This window comes from Myxine glutinosa, chromosome 3, assembly GCF_964187855.1.
Source record: "Myxine glutinosa chromosome 3, kmMyxGlut1.1, whole genome shotgun sequence".
Lineage (NCBI taxonomy): Eukaryota > Metazoa > Chordata > Myxini > Myxiniformes > Myxinidae > Myxine > Myxine glutinosa.
This window is the reverse complement of record NC_136263.1, coordinates 109,172,439-109,190,335: the sequence shown is the minus strand read 5'-3', so window position 1 is coordinate 109,190,335 and position 17,897 is coordinate 109,172,439. Positions and strand designations below refer to the sequence as shown.

The 17,897-nt window shown below is 46.9% G+C and overlaps 1 protein-coding gene across 18 annotated transcripts in view; it reads right to left on the bottom strand.

Annotated features, from left to right (window-relative positions):
* LOC137423266 (protein phosphatase 1 regulatory subunit 12A) overlaps positions 1-1,170 on the bottom strand; it is a 356,467-nt gene extending 355,297 nt beyond the window's left edge. For all 18 annotated transcript variants that reach the window (XM_078774432.1, XM_078774435.1, XM_078774439.1 and 15 more), the window contains exon 1: positions 849-1,170. In XM_078774432.1, the coding sequence (XP_078630558.1) occupies positions 849-1,148 (300 nt within the window). In that variant the 5' untranslated portion in view covers positions 1,149-1,170. The remainder of the gene's footprint in view (positions 1-848) is intronic.
* Between the last annotated feature and the right edge of the window lie 16,727 nt (positions 1,171-17,897).

The window sequence follows — 17,897 nt, the reverse complement described above, 5'->3', positions numbered from 1 at the left end:
AACACAACCGCGCTCTCGTTCCCACCAGAAACACAACCGCACTCTAGGACCCACAGAAACACAATCACACTCTCGGCCACACAGAAACACAACCGCACTCCCGGCCCCACAGAAGCACAACTGCACTCTCGGCCCCACAGAAACACAAACGCACTCTCGTTCCCACAGAAACACAACTGCACTCTCGGACCCACAGAAAGACAACCGAACTCTCGTTCCCACAGAAAGACAACCGCACTCTCGTTCCCACAGAAACATAACCGCACTCTCGGACCCACAGAAAGACAACCGCACTCTCGGTCCCTCTGAAACACAACCGCACTCTTGTTCACACAGAAACACAAACGCACTCTCGGTCCCACAGAAACACAACCGCAATCTCGGACCCACAGAAAGACAACCGAACTCTCGTTCCCACAGAAAGACAACCGCACTCTCGTTCCCACAGAAACACAACCGCACTCTCGGACCCACAGAAAGACAACCGCACTCTCGGTCCCACTGAAACACAACCGCACTCTTGTTCACACAGAAACACAACCGCACTCTTGTTCACACAGAAGCACAACCGCACTCTCGGTCCAACATAACGACAACCGCACTCTCGGATCCACAGAAACACAACCGCACTCTTGTCCACACAGAAACACAACCGCACTCTCGTTCCCACAGAAACACAACCGCACTCCCGGCCCCAGATAACGAGATAGCCCAAGTCGGTGTGAGTCACTTCGATTTGAAGTCACCTCGATATGCATCACCTCACATTCTCGTCTCAACCCTGTCATTCTCCCATCACAGGTAAGTAAGTACACAAGCCTCCATGGATTTCATCGTCATTTACGAACCTGGTGCAGAGCGCTGAGACCATCTACGTTTGAGTGGTTGATGTCCGCTCCACGTTCCAACAGGCGTAACACCTCCTCTGTGTCACCACTTGAACAAGCAGCAAGGAACACGGCTCCGTCATCAAATTTTACTTTGGCCAGTTTTTTCTTTTTCATGACAGGAGATTCACTGTCTGTCTGCGATCCAGTCCAACGCCGCAGCTGTTCGCCTCGTTTGTGTCTGGCGCTATCCGCCCGGCCGCGCTCATCCGACGCCATCTTGCCGACGGCCCCGGGCCGGGCCCTGCTGTCCTTACGCATGCGCAGAGGTCTCGCTCGTACGCGCAGTGAAACGCAGGCTGGCCCTTCAACCTGCATATTATCCCAGGGTGTCCTTCGTCGTGCCTGCTCACTCTGCGACACATTAAACGTCCTGCTTCCTTTTTGTTACACAACTGCATTTATCCACAACCACGCAACATTATCATTTTAAATAATATTTTATGATGTTAATTTTCTACTTATTTATTTATTGACTTTCCGAATGGGTTATGCAAACAAGGACACCGAATGTGGCGGTGTATAAATATATTTCTTTTATTTTGGAAGTCAGTTTATCGTAATTCCTGAACCTCGTAATTCCAAAAATCGCGAACTGGATGAGGTTATAAATAGCTTTTATCATTGTGCGTGTTTCTTTCACTTTGATATTCGTTTGCCTTAACACTCGAATCGCTCGTTTTTATTCATTCTTTCAAATTCCCTTCATGATAGTTGGTTCGTCCACTGATTTCAGGCTCACTGAAAATAGTTATGTGCGGCTGCAGATCCTTGCTTTTTCGTTTTGGAAAGTTAATCTGACAGTTTATTCACTAATTATTGCGAAGGTTTTTTTTTTCATTCATAAATCATTCAACGTCCTTTCAGCTAGCAAGAAAAACCGATTGCAGTGAAATAGTCATTTTATATCTGAGAAAATTTGAAATTTAACTACAACCCCATCATAAGTTGATAGTTTGAGCGCAATAGTGCATGGGATGAGTTCAGTTTTCCAAAAACAGCCCTGCTACTTTACAACTGGTGGTGGAGGTCGTTGGGCCGCACCCTGGTTGTGTGTACCTGGGCGGCTGGGCCACTTGATCCCACAACACCTGGATAAATTTGTGCCGCACATACATGATGTGCAAGTGTCCCATCCTGTTGGAAATAAATCTCATGGGCTAGTCCACGTCAAGTTCAGGTGTGAGGCAATTCTCCAACATATGCAGATATGACTGCTGGTTGACCGACGCATCAAAAGGTAAGGGCAATGAGGTGTTGGGCAGGTGACACAGCCCAAAGCCATAACATGTGGTGGATGGTCTTGCACTTCTTCAACATAATGTTGATTAGCATTACTCCAAAAGTAAACATTGCATGGAGATAAACTGAGATAAACAGCACACTCATCACCAAACATTATAACCTTTGATCTTTAAGGAATCGTATCCAAGTGCTGCAGCAGTTTGTCACAAGGTGTCAACCTGTTTTCCTGATCTGCAACTGACAATTCACAAATGACACTTGGTTTATACGGTTTCATGTGAAGGTTCTTCTTTCACTGTGACACGTAACGATGAAAATGAAACACCCAACTCTGCAGAACGTTTCCATAATTTTATTTTTTCGGAGATTTGAGAAGGTATTGATTTCATGTTTTGAATTCACAAATCCCTATTTTTAGCTCACCTGGAACGAAGTTTAGGGGAGCTTATGCGATGGCGCGTTGTCCGTCCGTTTGTCAGCCACAGTCAGTCAGTCCGTCAGTCACAGTCAGTCAGTCAGTCTGTCAGTCCGTCAGTCCATCAGTCATTCAGTCATTCAGTCAGTCAGTCCATCTGTCAGTCCGTCCATCTGTCAGTCCGTCCATCCATCAGTCACAGTCAGTCAGTCCGTCAGTCTGTCCACCCATCCGTCCTTCAGCCACACTCAGCCAGTCCGTCAGTCACAGTCAGTCAGTCACAGTCAGTCAGTCAGTCCGTCCATCAGTTCATCAGTCAGTCAGTCCATCGGTCCGTCGTTCCGTCAGTCCGTCAGTCACAGTCAGTCAGACCGTCCATCCGTCCGTCAGTCACAGTCAGACAGTCAGTCCATCAGTCAGTCCATCAGTCAGTCCGTCCGTCCGTCCTTCAGCCACATTCAGTCAGTCCGTTAGTCACAGTCAGTCAGTCACAGTCAGTCAGTCAGTTCATCAGTCAGTCAGTCCGTCCGTCCATCAGTCCGTCAGTCACAGTCAGTCAGACAGTCAGTCAGTCAGTCCATCAGTCAGTCCGTCAGTCAGTCCGTCCGTCAGTCCGTCAGTCAGTCCGTCAGTCAGTCCATCCGTCAGTCAGTCCATCCATCAGTCCGTCCGTCAGTCAGTCAGTCAGTTCATCCGTCAGTCCATCAGTCAGTCCGTCCGTCACTCCGTTAGTCCATAAACACTTGAAACTTCTTCTCCGAAACCGCTGATGGGATTGCGACCAAATTTGGCACAAATGATATTTGTTGTGTTGTGACTAAAGTTTATTCACGGCATTAAAAAAAAATCAGGGTCTAAGGGGGTCTATGGGGGGGTCAAAGTGGATCCAGGTTTGCACACCCCCCCCCCCCCTCCTCCCCCCCCCCCCCCCGCCCTCTCCCCCACCGCCCCACCCCCTCCCAAAAATAGGAATTTGCTTTCTTCTCAGAAACTGCACATGAAATTCTGATGAAACTTGACCACAACCTTTATCACATGTATCAAAGTTTGTTCCTGGCATTTAAAAAATTGGGGCCGAGGGTGGTCTAGGGGAGGGCTTGCCCCCAAAAATAGGGCTCACCTGGTAGAATAAATCAGTATATACTACACGCCAGCACCACGGTATTTTAAACCGATGTCAGTGGTTGCTAGAAGATAGGGCAGCATGTACAATCATACTAACATAATCATAAGACTTTAAACAAACAAACAAAAAAATCCTATTTTGGGGAACAACCTCCCATCCTCCCCCGACCCCGTGTACCTCCTCAGACCCCAATCTTTCCAATGCTATGAACAAACATTGGTACATTACGGATGATGAAGGTTGTGGTGAAGTTTCATAAAAATTGTGTGTGTAGGTTCTGAGAAAAAATCAAATAATTGCCTCTATGTTTATTTGTGTTTCTCTTCTCGTGGATACTAGCCTCTCTTCCACTGTAAATGGACTGGTGTCTGCCATCTTGGTTTAATGTATTATTTTTATTTGCTGAAGAAAAAAAACAGTATAAATATATGGTATAAACAAATCTTATATAAACTAAAACGATGTCGTGGGACGTGTGACTCGCCCTGGAGTTGACTTTGTTTCTTCAATATGGACAACAGCACATCTGGCACTTACAAACATGGGAATTGAATCATTTCCAATCAATTAATATTCCCTCATTACGAAAAGAATACTTACTCCACACAGTCTTGAGGACTTTGAGCGAGGCAACTCTTCTGTTTTTGAAAGTTTTTATTGAGGCGGAAAATTTGTAATTACATCTTTCCAGAGTTCTGATCGGTATAAGTGTACAAATTATCGTTTAAAAGTCTACTATAGAGTACATTCATAAGCTTTGACAAAGTAGCTTTTATTATGCATCTCCAACGTTTTCATAACTACCAAAACTGATAAAGATGCCAGAATAGATCACTAAAGTATAAATCGAGAAATCGTTAAAACGCTAAATTGTACTTCTTCGCTTTTTTCACCAACCGAGCACAATAAAGGCTGAAGCGATTTCAATTATTCTAATTTCTAACGGTTTTGATGTACACTCAATATGCGCTATAATCAAATGGTCAAGTAACACGTGGCAAAGTTTCAATTTCCTCCATTGAACGGTTTTCGATGTACTCTCAAAATGCGTTATATCACATGGTCATGTACCATGGGGTAAAGTTTAAATTTCCTCCACTGAACGGTTTTCGATGTCCTCTCAAAATGCGTTATATCAAATGGGCATGTAACATGTGGTAAAGTTTCAATTTCCTCCATTGAACGGTTTTCAATGTACTCTCAATATGTGTTATATCAAATGGGCATGTAACATGTGGTAAAGTTTCAATTTCCTCCATTGAACGGTTTTCAATGTACTCTCAATATGTGTTATATCAAATGGTCATGTAACATGTGGAAAAGTTTCAATTTCCTCCACTGAACGGTTTTCGATGTCCTCTCAAAATGCATATATCAAATGGTCATGTAACATGTGGTAAAGTTTCAATTTCCTCCATTGAATGGTTTTGGATGTACTCTCAAAATGCATTATATCAAATGGTCATGTAACATGTGGTAAAGTTTAAATTTCCTCCACTGAACGGTTTTTTATGTACGCTCAATATGTGCTTTATCAAATAGTAATGTAAGATGTGGTAAAGTTTAAATTTCTTCCGTTGAACGGTTTTAGATGTACTCTCAAAATGCATTATATCAAATGGTCATGTAACATGTGGTAAAGTTTCAATTTCCTCCACTGAACGGTTTTTGATGTACGCTCAATATGTGCTGTATCAAATAGTAATGTAACATGTGGTAAAGTTTAAATTTCTTCCGTTGAACGGTTTTCGATGTATCCTTTTAACAAAATGCAGACACATATGCAAACAAGTCGTCCACCAAGTTTTGTCATAACCCATCCATAACTTTTTTAAATATTGTCGTGCGACTCCGGATAACACCAGAGACCGCAGATAGGCCTAAACGGTTTTATTCGGAGGCAACAACCAATACGGATTTTACTATGGTCGCGCGGGAGGAAGAAGGAAAATGGAAGGCTGCGCAAGCGTTTACCTTCAACGAACCCACGGCAGCTTCGATCCTGCAGGGAAATTAATTCAACCGGGCACAGGTTTAACAGGGGATGGAAAATAATACAAGGGTTTATTGCAAAGAAACGTAGGGACAGGAAAACACAATATTATATAAAGTTCCTAGATTGGGATCCCACACACTGACGTCAAATACAGACAGGGGGGGGGGGGGGGGGGGGGGAGTGAACAACCAAAATAACACGTCCGTTATGTAATTGGGAACGCGGAGCTCGCTCAGTCTTATCTGTCTTGTCGTCTTCAATCTCCGGCATGGAGGAATCCTCCGCCCGCCTCACACGCGTCGCTAGGACCGTTCACAGCACCGAGCCTTGCTCCCGCACAAGCACCGCTCCAAGCACCATGACGTCGATCTTCACACACGATCGATAAGCCAACTCGACCAGGGCCAAGACTGCGAACCAACGCAACCAGGGACAGGACTCTCTCCACTCGAGATCGCACCGGGACTGCCAGGGCCAGGAATCTGCGTGCAGAGTTCCGCGCGCTCTTTTTATAACCTCTGGCGGTGACGTCAGCCTCGGCGCGGCACCCAACCAGAGCCTCGTAACTTCCCGCCCTTTGTCGACCCGCTTCGCGCCTTCCGCGTCCATTCGCGCCAACCGATCACAGCCCTCCGGGGCATGGTGTAGTACGTAGCGTGTAGCGTGATCATAGCTCATAGGTGCAGCTGGCCGCGGTCCATGCGGCGGCGGCCCGAGCCCCCCCTCCCCCCCCCCCCCCCCCCCCCCTTGCCTGTCCGTCTTCCAAGGTCATGTCAGGGAAGGGAATCATTTATTGTTGCGCTAGGGACCTGCCTAAATGTCTATGTTGGTCTGCATTGACATAAGGGACAAAGGTTTAGCTACCAGGTGTGACACACAGGGGCTTTATCTTCTAATCCCTACGCGACTTATCACTCGAACATCCTGGTATGTTCACAGGTATACTCTTAACCGACAAAATGCCTACACATGAAACTTATTACAGGGCAGATTCCTTACCGCGACAGATGAAGCACGTTACTTATTCAGATCTATCTGGCTCTACATATCACTACCCCACCCGACATAACAATATCATTTTATATATTGCTTTTCACCCAATCTCTCAATGGTGAAGAATCACTTAAAAACTAAATAATTATCGTATCCGAATCCATATTGAGATCTTCACCAAAATCGAATCTATTTGTCCTTTTCACAAACCCAATCTGTCCACCAAGTTTCCTTCGAATCCGTCAATAACTTTTTGAGATATCCTGCTATGTATCGGTTTTAGCCCTATCTCTCAATGGTGAAGAATCACAAAGTAATTAAATAATTCTCGTATCGGAATCCATATTCAGATCTTCAGCAAAATCTAATCTATTTGTCATTGTCACACACCCAATCTGTCCACCTAGTTTCCTCCAAATCAGTCCATAACTTTCTGAGATATCCTGCTATGTATCGGTTTTATCCCGATCTCTCAATGGTAAAGAATCAGTTATTAATTAAACAATTATCGTATCCGAATCCATATTCAGATCTTCACCAAAATCTAATCCATTAGTCATTGTTGCATACACAACCTGTCTACCAAGTTTCCTCCAAATCAGTCAATTACTTTTTTGAGATAGCCTGCTATGTATCAGTTTTAGCCCTGTTTCTCAATGGTAAAGAAATCACTTAATAATTAAACAATTATCGTATCCGAATCCATATTCAGATCTTCACCAAAATCTAATCCATTAGTCATTGTTGCATACACAACCTGTCTACCAAGTTTCTTCCAAATCAGTCAATTACTTTTTCGAGATATCCTGCTATGTATCAGTTTTAGCCAGATCTCCCAATGGTGAAGAACTCATTTAATAATTAAACAATTCTCGTATACGAATCCATATTCAAATCTTCACCAAAATCTAATCGATTTGTCGCTGTCGCACACACAACCGGTCCACCAAGTTTCGGCCAAATCCGTCCACAACTTTTGAGATATCCTGCCATATATCGCTTTTGGCCCGAGCTCCTAATGGTGAAGACTCACTTTAAGAAATTCTAATAGCCGGATCCGATCATTTCATCCTTGTGACATACGCTACCTCTCTCTCTGCCAAATTTCGTTCGAATCCGTCCACAACTTTTTTTGAGATATTTGTTCACAAACAAACAAACATACAGGGGAAAAAAATATAACCTCCATCCACCTTCGGTGCTGGAGGTAATAACTAACATAACATGATAGATAGGGTGGTGTAATGGACGCTGGGTAAAACGGTGGTAAAACCGGGAATTAATTTACTTATGCGCCTTTAAACCTCTTTGAATGTTTATTTCAATTGAATTATATACGTACTTGACCAAAGGAGAACACAAATCGCTTCATAATACTTCGAAGAACCATTGTCTGTTTCGATACATAGCATATCAGAAGGTGTAGCATGTGAGAGGGTATCAATAAAGCCTGCAACTCAATGTCAAATTATTAGTGCATAAGGATGATGTATATGACTGCGTCAGTTGCGCTAAACCTCCGGAATTTAACGATCTTTAAAAGCTTTTTCTAAATTAAAATTGGAGTATATACCTGAACACTGTGTGGGATATATAGTCTAGTAGGAAGACTAGGTCCCCCTGCACCCCCCGGAGATATACTTCTAATCAGTGTTTCTAGATTGGAAAAAATGTGTAGAAAATGACTAGCTATGGCCCCAAGCTGAAATAATGTCCCACATACCATTTTTATGCAAATTACTGCTGCCATTATCAAAAAAAGACTAGGTCCCCCTGCACCCCCCGGAGATATACTTCTAATCAGTGTTTCTAGATTGGAAAAAATGTGTAGAAAATGACTAGCTATGGCCCCAAGCTGACAAAATGTCCCACATACCATTTTTATGCAAATTACTGCTGCCATTATCAAAAAAAGACTAGGTCCCCCTGCACCCCCCGGAGATATACTTCTAATCAGTGTTTATAGATTGGAAAAAATGTGTAGAAAATGACTAGCTATGGCCCCAAGCTGAAAAAATGTCCCACATACCATTTTTATGCAAATTACTGCTGCCATTATCAAAAAAAGACTAGGTCCCCCTGCACCCCCCGGAGATATACTGAAACTGGCAGTGACTGGTGATTGAAATGCGGTGCCTTTTTGTGTTTCAGGTCGAGGTACGTGAACTCCCCACGATCTACAGCAACCAGGAAGAGACTGATACCAGGGTGGTTCTGTACCTCCATCATGCTGCTACCATCGGATACAAGAACGCTGTAGTCAGAACACCGGACACAGACATCCTCCTGATCCTGCTCCACCATGCCCACAACATCAAGCTGACGGTGTACCTGGATACAGGGTCAGGGAAGCATCGCCAACTTGTCAACGTCTCTGAGCTGGCAGAATCCCTGGGAGAGGACTACTGTGCCACTCTCCTGGGGTACTATGTGTTCAGCGGAGAAGACTGCACCAGTGCCTTCAAAGGGAAGGGAAAAGTCGGGCCCTTGAAAAAGCTGGAGAAGAATCCCAGGTTTCACAGGGCATTCGGTGAATTTCACAGGGTATTTAGAAAAATAAAACTTTGTGTTAACGTCTGTGTAGACGGACCTTAATATGAGTCTATTATTTCGTAAAACTGTGATTATTTTGTAAATAAAGCACTAATTAGCATACTAGTATACCATAGACACATGTAATCATGTTATGAATAGTTCTATCATGATCTATGCCCTTCAAAACATGGGTCTAGACACCTTCATTTTTCAATTATCTGCAATATTGGCTGAGATATGTCAAAAATCGTTTTTTTGATAATGGCAGCAGTAATTTGCATAAAAATGGTATGTGGGACATTGTTTCAGCTTGGGGCCATAGCTAGTCATTTTCTACACATTTTTTCCAATCTAGAAACACTGATTAGAAGTATATCTCCGGGGGGGTGCAGGGGGACCTAGTCTTTTTTTGATAATGGCAGCAGTAATTTGCATAAAAATGGTATGTGGGACATTTTTTCAGCTTGGGGCCATAGCTAGTCATTTTCTACACATTGTTTCCAATCTAGAAACACTGATTAGAAGTATATCTCCGGGAGGTGCAGGGGGACCTAGTCTTCCTACTAGACTAATAGTATTCGATAAAGTCTCCAGTTTACACTTGAATTAAACTGAAAAAAATGTTGTATCAAATGGTCTTAAACGAGAGGCTGCTGTTGATGTAATCTTTAGCAAAGTCAAACAATGACACTCTGTCCCTTTTGAGTGGTGGCCCATAGTGCTGTTCCATAAATAAATTAATATATATATATATATATATATATATATATATATACAGTCACGTGAAAAAGTAAGTACACCCCATGTAAAGTTTTGACTTTTTCAACATATTTGAACATACAGCTATTTGATCTTCATTTCAACAATATTGATAGATAAAGGTGATATAATATAACAAATATCATGAAACATTTACATTTTGTAGTCCATTGTATAATTTAAATAAACATAAATGCAAATTTCGCATGTCGAAAAAGTAAGTAGACCCCTACATTTATCACTACTTTAGCTAAAATTAGAATCAGGTGCACCAGCTCAGGTGCAAATGATTAGAACATTGTCAGAGAGGATCTTGGAGGAACCTGTCTTATTTAAACCTCAGACATTTAGTTTGGTTTGCTCTTTGTTGTTGAAGTGTGCGGCATCACCATGCCTAGATCAAAAGAGCTCTCTGAGGCCTTCAGAAAGAAGGTTATAGATGCCTACGAGTCTGGGAAGGGATTTAAAAGATTTCCAAACAATTTGAAATCAATCATTCGACTGTCCGGAAGATCATCTACAAGTGGAGAAGATTCCAAACAACTGCCAACTTGTTCGGGCCAGGACGCCCCAGCAAGTTCAGCCCGAGAGCAGACTGCAAGATGCTGAAAGAAGTCTCGAAGAACCCCAGAATTTCATCATGGGACCTACAGGTAGCTCTTGCCACTGTTGATGTCAAAGTGCACGAGTCTACCATTAGAAAGAGGCTGCACAAATTTGATCTACATGGGAGGTGTGCCAGGAGGAAACCTTTGCTGTCCAGAAAGAACGTCAGGGCAAGACTAAAGTTTGCCAATGAACACCTAGGCAAAGACCAACACTTCTGGAACAATGTGCTCTGGACAGATGAGTCAAAGGTAGAGCTATTTGGCCACAGTACCAGAAGACTTGTTTGGCGAAAACCAAAGACAGCATTTGACCACAAGAACCTGATACCAACTGTAAAGCATGGTGGTGGAAATATTATTGTTTGGGGCAGCTTTGCTGCATCAGGGCCGGGGCAGCTCACCATCATAGAATCCACTATGAATTCTTCATTGTACCAGAGGGTGCCTGAGGATAATGTGAGGCCATCTGTCGGAGAAGTTGAAGCTCAACCGAAGGTGGACCTTGCAACATGACAATGACCCTAAACATACCAGTAAATCCACCAAGGAATGGCTGAAAAGAAAGAAATGGAGGGTGCTGGAATGGCCAAGTCAAAGCCCGGATCTAAATCCCATCGAGATGTTGTGGGGGGATTTGAAACGAGCTGTGCATGCAAGAAAACCCTCAAACATCGCACAGCTGAAATAATTCTGCAAGGAGGAGTGGGCAAAAATTTCTCCCAGTCGATGTCAGAGACTGGTAGACAGTTATAAGAAACGCCTACTTGAGGTTGTTTCTGCCAAAGGGCAGAAAAATTCCACCTATTAGAGCCATGGGTGTACTTACTTTTTCCACATGCGAAATTTGCATTCATGTTATTTAAATTATACAATGGACTACAAAATGTAAATGTTTCATGATATTTGTTATATTATATCACCTTTATCTATCAATATTGTTGAAATGAAGATCAAATAGCTGTATGTTGAAATATGTTGAATAAGTCAAAACTTTACATGGGGTGTACTTACTTTTTCACATGACTGTATATATATTGTTACGGTTTTTAGAACCTTAAATTTGTAAATTTTGGTAAATGTTCCCTTATAAATAATCCCCTGTAAATACTCCCATTTTTGGTAAAGGTTAAAGATCGCACCCTTGTTAGTCCATGTACAACACGTAGAACACCATAGGACCTCTCTGTAGTTATCTCATTACCTTCGCAAAAGCGGAAGGTTATGTTTTGATCGCTGTGTATTTATTTGTATGTCTGTGTGTGTGTGTGTGTGTGTGTGTATGTTATTCGCATAACTCAAAAAGTATTCAACCGAATTGCATGAAATTTGGTGGGATGATTGGTTATTATACGGGACACATTTGATTAGATTTTGGGAGCAATCGGGTCAAAGGTCAGGGGGGTCACGACCTTGCAAAATGTGCGTTTTTTGTCATAACTCGGTCAATTCTTATCCGATTTGCATGAAATCAGCACCAAACTGTTCACTGTTCTGTTCCCTACACTCCCATGCCAAGTACAGAACAGTAGCTGCGGCGAAGGTATGCGCTCTACCGAGTGCCCGTTCTAGTTATTATGTGTTTTAGTTAAGGATCTGTTTCCAATAGTTGAATCTGCGTTCCATTAATCAAATAAGATAGCCCCCTTCAATTTCCCCAATCATCTCCCGCTCTTCAAAGTGCAGTAGCGGTAGGGCAGCGTTCGCTGCCCCTTGTCTTGGTTTGTTTGATGGCCCCAAGCCGCCATTGAACATGCGGTCTCAGGCCGAGGAAAAAGGGGGCGGGACACAAGAACAAGGTGTGGCACGTCAACTCACCATCAGAGGTGGAGCCAGCGAGCCCTCGCCGGCCAACCAGGGCCGAGGTGAGCCGACCGGTAGGCATGTCATAGGAGCCGGCGGCTGGATACAAGAACGCCCTATAAAAGCGGCTGCGAGGGACTGCTTCAGGAGATGAGTGCGAACCAGATGAGTGCGAAGGTCCGAAGTGCAAGGTACCAGAGGAGAACATGCTGAATCGTAAGGCAGGAGAGTGGGTCCATTGACAACGACAATATCGCCATATATTCACATTGTCCGACCACGTGAAACCATATGTGTAGCTGCCGCCGGGTTTCGCCTCAAGCCCGGAGCGTGGACTGGAGCGGACCTCGACGCTGCGCATCTGCCCGGACCTTCCTGCCCTGCCATTTGCATTGGACCTTCTCCCCCTTCCAGCCATTCCTTCCTGCCATTCCCTATTCGTGTAAGTCTGTTTGTTCTGGGGGTAATATAAGACTGTTTTAAGGCTGCCCTGTGTACCTGCTTCTTCCTCTTCCTGTACAGTCCTACCTTTCGTTTCTTCCTTGGTTTTGGTTTTGTAGATAGTGAATAAACCTGTGTTATTTCTTACCCTTTTGGTTTCATTCTCCCCCGATCGCTTTAGTCCTTTCCCGATTGAGTACCTGTGGCACGATTCGGCCAACCGCTATAATCGGGTTTAGTCCCTTTGTTAACGGCTCGAGCTGCGGATTGCTAAACCGCTCGGCAAAATTCCATCTTGTCCGTGGCTCGGGCAGAAATAGCACCCTGTTTTGCGGCGAGGTTGGCGAAGGTATCTGGGACTCCATTGACCAGTCACCCTGGTCAACCTCAACCCCGCAAAGGAGCGCGATACATTCTAGGACTCGGACGGCCAGTGTAACAGACGAGGGGATTAACCCCCCCCCCCCCCCTCAGTAAGGGGAGCGCCGTAACCGAGATCCACAACAATTGGTGTCTAGGAGTTGGGATTTGGACCCGCACCAAATTTTTAAAACATCTGAGAAATTTGGTCAAAATTTAGAGCGGCCGAAATTTTATTAACACCACCAAATTTAAATCGTGCCATGGATGATCAAGGCGATTGGGTGCCGTTAGGGGAGAATGAGGAGTTAGAGGCGACCCAGGACCCCAGGGAAGAGGTGGGAGTAATGCAGGAGGAAAACAAAGAAGGTGAGGTAGCGGGGGTTGCAGGCACACAAAATGGCGGCGCCTCGCACATGGCCACAGCAGCCAAGCCTGAAATGCCCTGGTACATGCGACTACTCCTGTCCCAAATTAAAGAGATGAACGCTGCAATGGGCGCCCAAACGAATGACATAAAGAAACTCGATGAAAAAATGGACATCCAAGAGAAAAAAATGGATACCCGAGGGGAGTTAATGAAAAAGATGGGAGAGGACATAGACCGCGGTCAAGCGGGAAGGGCACACGGGTATGCGACGCCTTGCGACGGGGTAGCGCGGCTTGAGGAGCGCAAGAAAAGCGAGTTGGAGCAATGCGCAGGTAACTGGACCGGGGTAGAGATCGCGACCTGGGGTATGGGGAAGACGGCGACCGCTGAGGTAGAAAGGAAAATTTTGTTAGTGCCAGCGGCCGTCGAGAGAAAGGAAAAAGAATTAATTCAAATGGGAAAAGGAATAGTCGGAATTGAAATTGAAAAGACGACGGAGGTAGCCCAGGAATTGGAGAGAGGAATGGAAGACATGCAAAGTCTCAGCTCACACCTTGATGCTGTGCTTAACCCAAATGAAAGTTTGCAGGTGTTGGAGCGAAGAGGAAGAAGCGCCCAGGTGAATCGGCCTGTATATTGTGCGGGGAGATTTTGCAGGAGGATGTTTGGCGCAAAAAGAATTTTCGCGTGCTTGGGGTCGCGACGGCACCCGGGCGCTAGTGAAAGGTCCGTGGTGAGATGTAAGAGTGTGAATGAATGCACGACAGAGTGTGATAGTGGGAGCGATTGTGAAGATTGTGAAACAGAGTGTACGGAGTGTGACACGGAGAGTGAGTTGGTGGTGGCGCAGGTGCGGGCGAGCACACCGGAGCGCGTGAGTGGGTATGTGCTGGAATGCACACCTGTGGTGAGTGGTACGGAGTATGTACCGGAAGAATGTGCGCAAGAAGGTGCGCGAGAGGAGTGGTGTGTAACAGGGAGTGCGGTGGTGGAATGGACGGAGTGTGTGGAATGCATGAGAGGCACTCTGACGCCGGGTTTTGTGAGTGCAAAAGGGGTCGCGTATGCATGTGAGTATGCGAGTGAAACATCGACGTTGACCGAGGCAGCGGTTAGGCCGACATATAGCCAACGCGAGCTCCCGGACCTTGCCCCGATGCTTGCTGTGTCCTTCCTTCCCCACTCACGGCTTGTTCTTTTGGGTCCGGGGGGAGTGTGCAGGTAGCCGCAGTTGTGTGCCCGAACCGCCGCTGCAGCCTGCCTGGACCGGTACACCACCTTATGGACCGCACGACTTGTGGCCTGCACCACCATATGGACCACGGTTCTGTGGCTAAGCACCACACTTATGGACCCCACGTGTTGGGGCCTGACCCCTCTGCTGGGACCGGCCAGGATGGCCAGAGAAAGTTTTCGCACCATGGTCCAGATCCCGCGAGGCGCTGGTCCACCAGCCTTCGGATCATGTCCTCCAGGTCCGTGCCCCTTTCAGGGGCGGACCCTCTCAGGGGCCCGCCATTAGCCACGGGCCCTACCTGTCTCACCGCCACTGCGTGGCACTCGCTCCCCTGGGCCAGGGGCCTCGCTGCCTCCCAACGGGCCGCAGCGTCGGCCGCCTGGCTCAGGGTCTGCGGGCGCCACATGGCGAGCTGTTGCCGAAGCTCGGGGTCCGAGAAGGCCTGGATAAAATGATCCAGCGCCAAGCTCTCTTGGGAGGTCGCGGCCATGTCAGCGTGTGCTATTCCCACTGCGCGGCGAATGTCATGGACTAATTCCCCGATGGTCTCCTGGGGTTTTCTTTTCGCACCGCGAGCTGAGCTTAAACAAGCTCGCTCTACTGTTCCACGCTGAATCGATTAATTAAGGCCGAGCGGAGTTCTGGCAGGGTGATAACACCCGGTGGTAAGGCTGTCAGAACCTCCGCCACAGCGCCGCGCAGTGCCCCCACAAGGTGTACGCCACCTTTGTCCGGATTCCAACCGTTCCCCCTACACACGTGATCGAACTGCATCAGGTACGACCTCAGATCACTCTTGCCGTCATACGGCGTGAGTGGAACCTCATGGCCGCCGGAAGGCCGGACCCCGTGCGTCGCTCCTTGCAGAGTTAGCGCGGGGCCGAACAGTTCAGGCCCCCACAGTACACTATTCCCGGGGGGCTCGCGTGCGTTCCCCGTCCCTCTAAAGACTACCCCTGTCGGTGTCGATGCTTGGGTCGCATCGTCGCAACCCGCTACCCATTCCATTCTCACACACCCCGGCTCACCAACGCCTCTCACACTCCCCATTGTCGGACATCCCTGTGCACACTCTCTCTCCATGCACTCCAGACCAGTCACACACCTTACCTTTGGCCTCTCATGAACGCCCGGGTCTATACCAACTCCCAAGCTCGTTGAACCTCCCCTCACACCATATACATTTCTGACATTATCGCCACTCACCTCGGCGACTTCTTCCTCTTCGCTCCTTCTCCGCCACCTGCAAACTCTTTATTTGGTTAGCAAGCACGTCATCATGATGTGAACACAGACCTTGCACAAATTCCATGACCTCCTCCTTTATTTCATTTTTAGTCTCCCTCCGTCTCTTTTTAATTTCGCTCATCCCCTCTTCTAATTCCTCCAACTTTTGTTTCACCCCTTCTATCTCCCGGTGCACCCCCACAATCTCGCCTTCTAGGACTACCCTGGTCGTCTCTACATGTGTCCTAACCTCTCGTTCCCTCGTCCCCAACGTCTCTACCATGTCGTCCATCCTTTTTGTCAGCCCCTCGTGCACCATTTGACATTCCTTCTTCGACGCTATTAATTCCCTCTTTATGTCTTTTTGTGCTGCTTTCAGCCCCCCTATCACGTCGGTATTCTTCCCTACTTGCTCCCTTAATTCCTGCTGTCCTACTGTTAATTTATCTTCCTCCCAAGTCAGTTCCTCCATACCCCCTTGTAGTCTGGCTGTATTCTGCCTCATCTCTCTCCCCACGCGCTCCTCACACCGCTTCACCTCGTCGCGTACCACCGCGACTTCCTCGCTCAACTTGCGCCCAATGTCCTCCTCCATTTTTTTTTTTTTTAATCTTCCCTTTACACTATGCACTCCCTTCGTCATTATCAACCACCTAATCTACCTACGTCCCCACTATAGTACAAATGTCACCACTTAAATCTCATGTCTTCTACAGTCTGCTAGATCCCTACCATTATCCTAGCCTCCCTCGGCTAGCTTCGGTGCCACATGGAGGTAACCAATGTTGGCCCCCCATGTGCCTAACACTGCCATCCCCCTAATCTAATGCTCATGGGTCCTGGTCGTGTGAGGAATGGTTAAACTACCATTCCCCCACGAAGGGTACACTATCCTCATCAGTCCACTATACTCAAGCCTCTCCATGTGGAAATACATCGTCATGGCTCAACCTCGAAAGGCTGAGCAATCCATGCGGGTGGTTAGTCCACTGTATGAGGTGTCCATCTGGCATTTTCGATCCAGGGGAGGAGGCATGGATGGGCCGAGGTGCAGGGCCCATCTCGGCGCGGGGCCTCGCGGTCCCACGCACGATGGCCCAACCGCCCACGGTCGGAGCACTGCACCCGCAAAGGTGCGCAGCTCTGAAATCTCCTACCTCCCCTTGAACCTCGCCGTTTGCCTTTTCTGCCACGGCTCGGCACCAACCATAGAGTGCGGGGCCGGCACGGGTCGTGCACGGCGGTCCTTGTGAAACCACCGCACCACCGATCCCGGCCGGTCCCCGCTGCACACAACTCACCGAGGGCTCGCGTCGGCTATCCGTCGCGCTAAACGCGACCCCGGTCGGTGTCGATGCTTGAGCCGCATTCTCACCACTCACGACCCAATCCGCACTCACACACCCAGGCATCCCCGCACCGCCCATACACTCCGTTACCGCACACTCTTTCCGCACACAGCCTATCTAGCCTATGTAGCCTATCTAGGTCACGTCATTGGTCGCGAGGGGGTAAAAACAGACCCAGACAAAATTACAGCAGTAGAGGAGTGGCCCGCACCACGTACCATCAAGGAGGTGCGGGGATTTTTGGGACTCTGCTCCTACTACCGGCGCTTTGTGGCAAAATTTGCAGAGTTGGCCCGGCCCCTTCACCGGCTTACGGGGAAGGGGACGAGATTTAATTGGACAAGGGAGTGCCAAGAGGCCTTCCTAGCATTGAAGGGGTGTTTGACATCCGCACCCATTCTAGCATACCCCACTAGTGATGGGACATTTACCCTGGACACGGATGCAAGCCAGGAAGGATTGGGTGCAGTTTTGTCCCAAATACAGGGGGGCGTGGAGAGAGTGATCGCATATTATAGTCGGGCCATGAGTAGGCCTGAGCGAAATTAT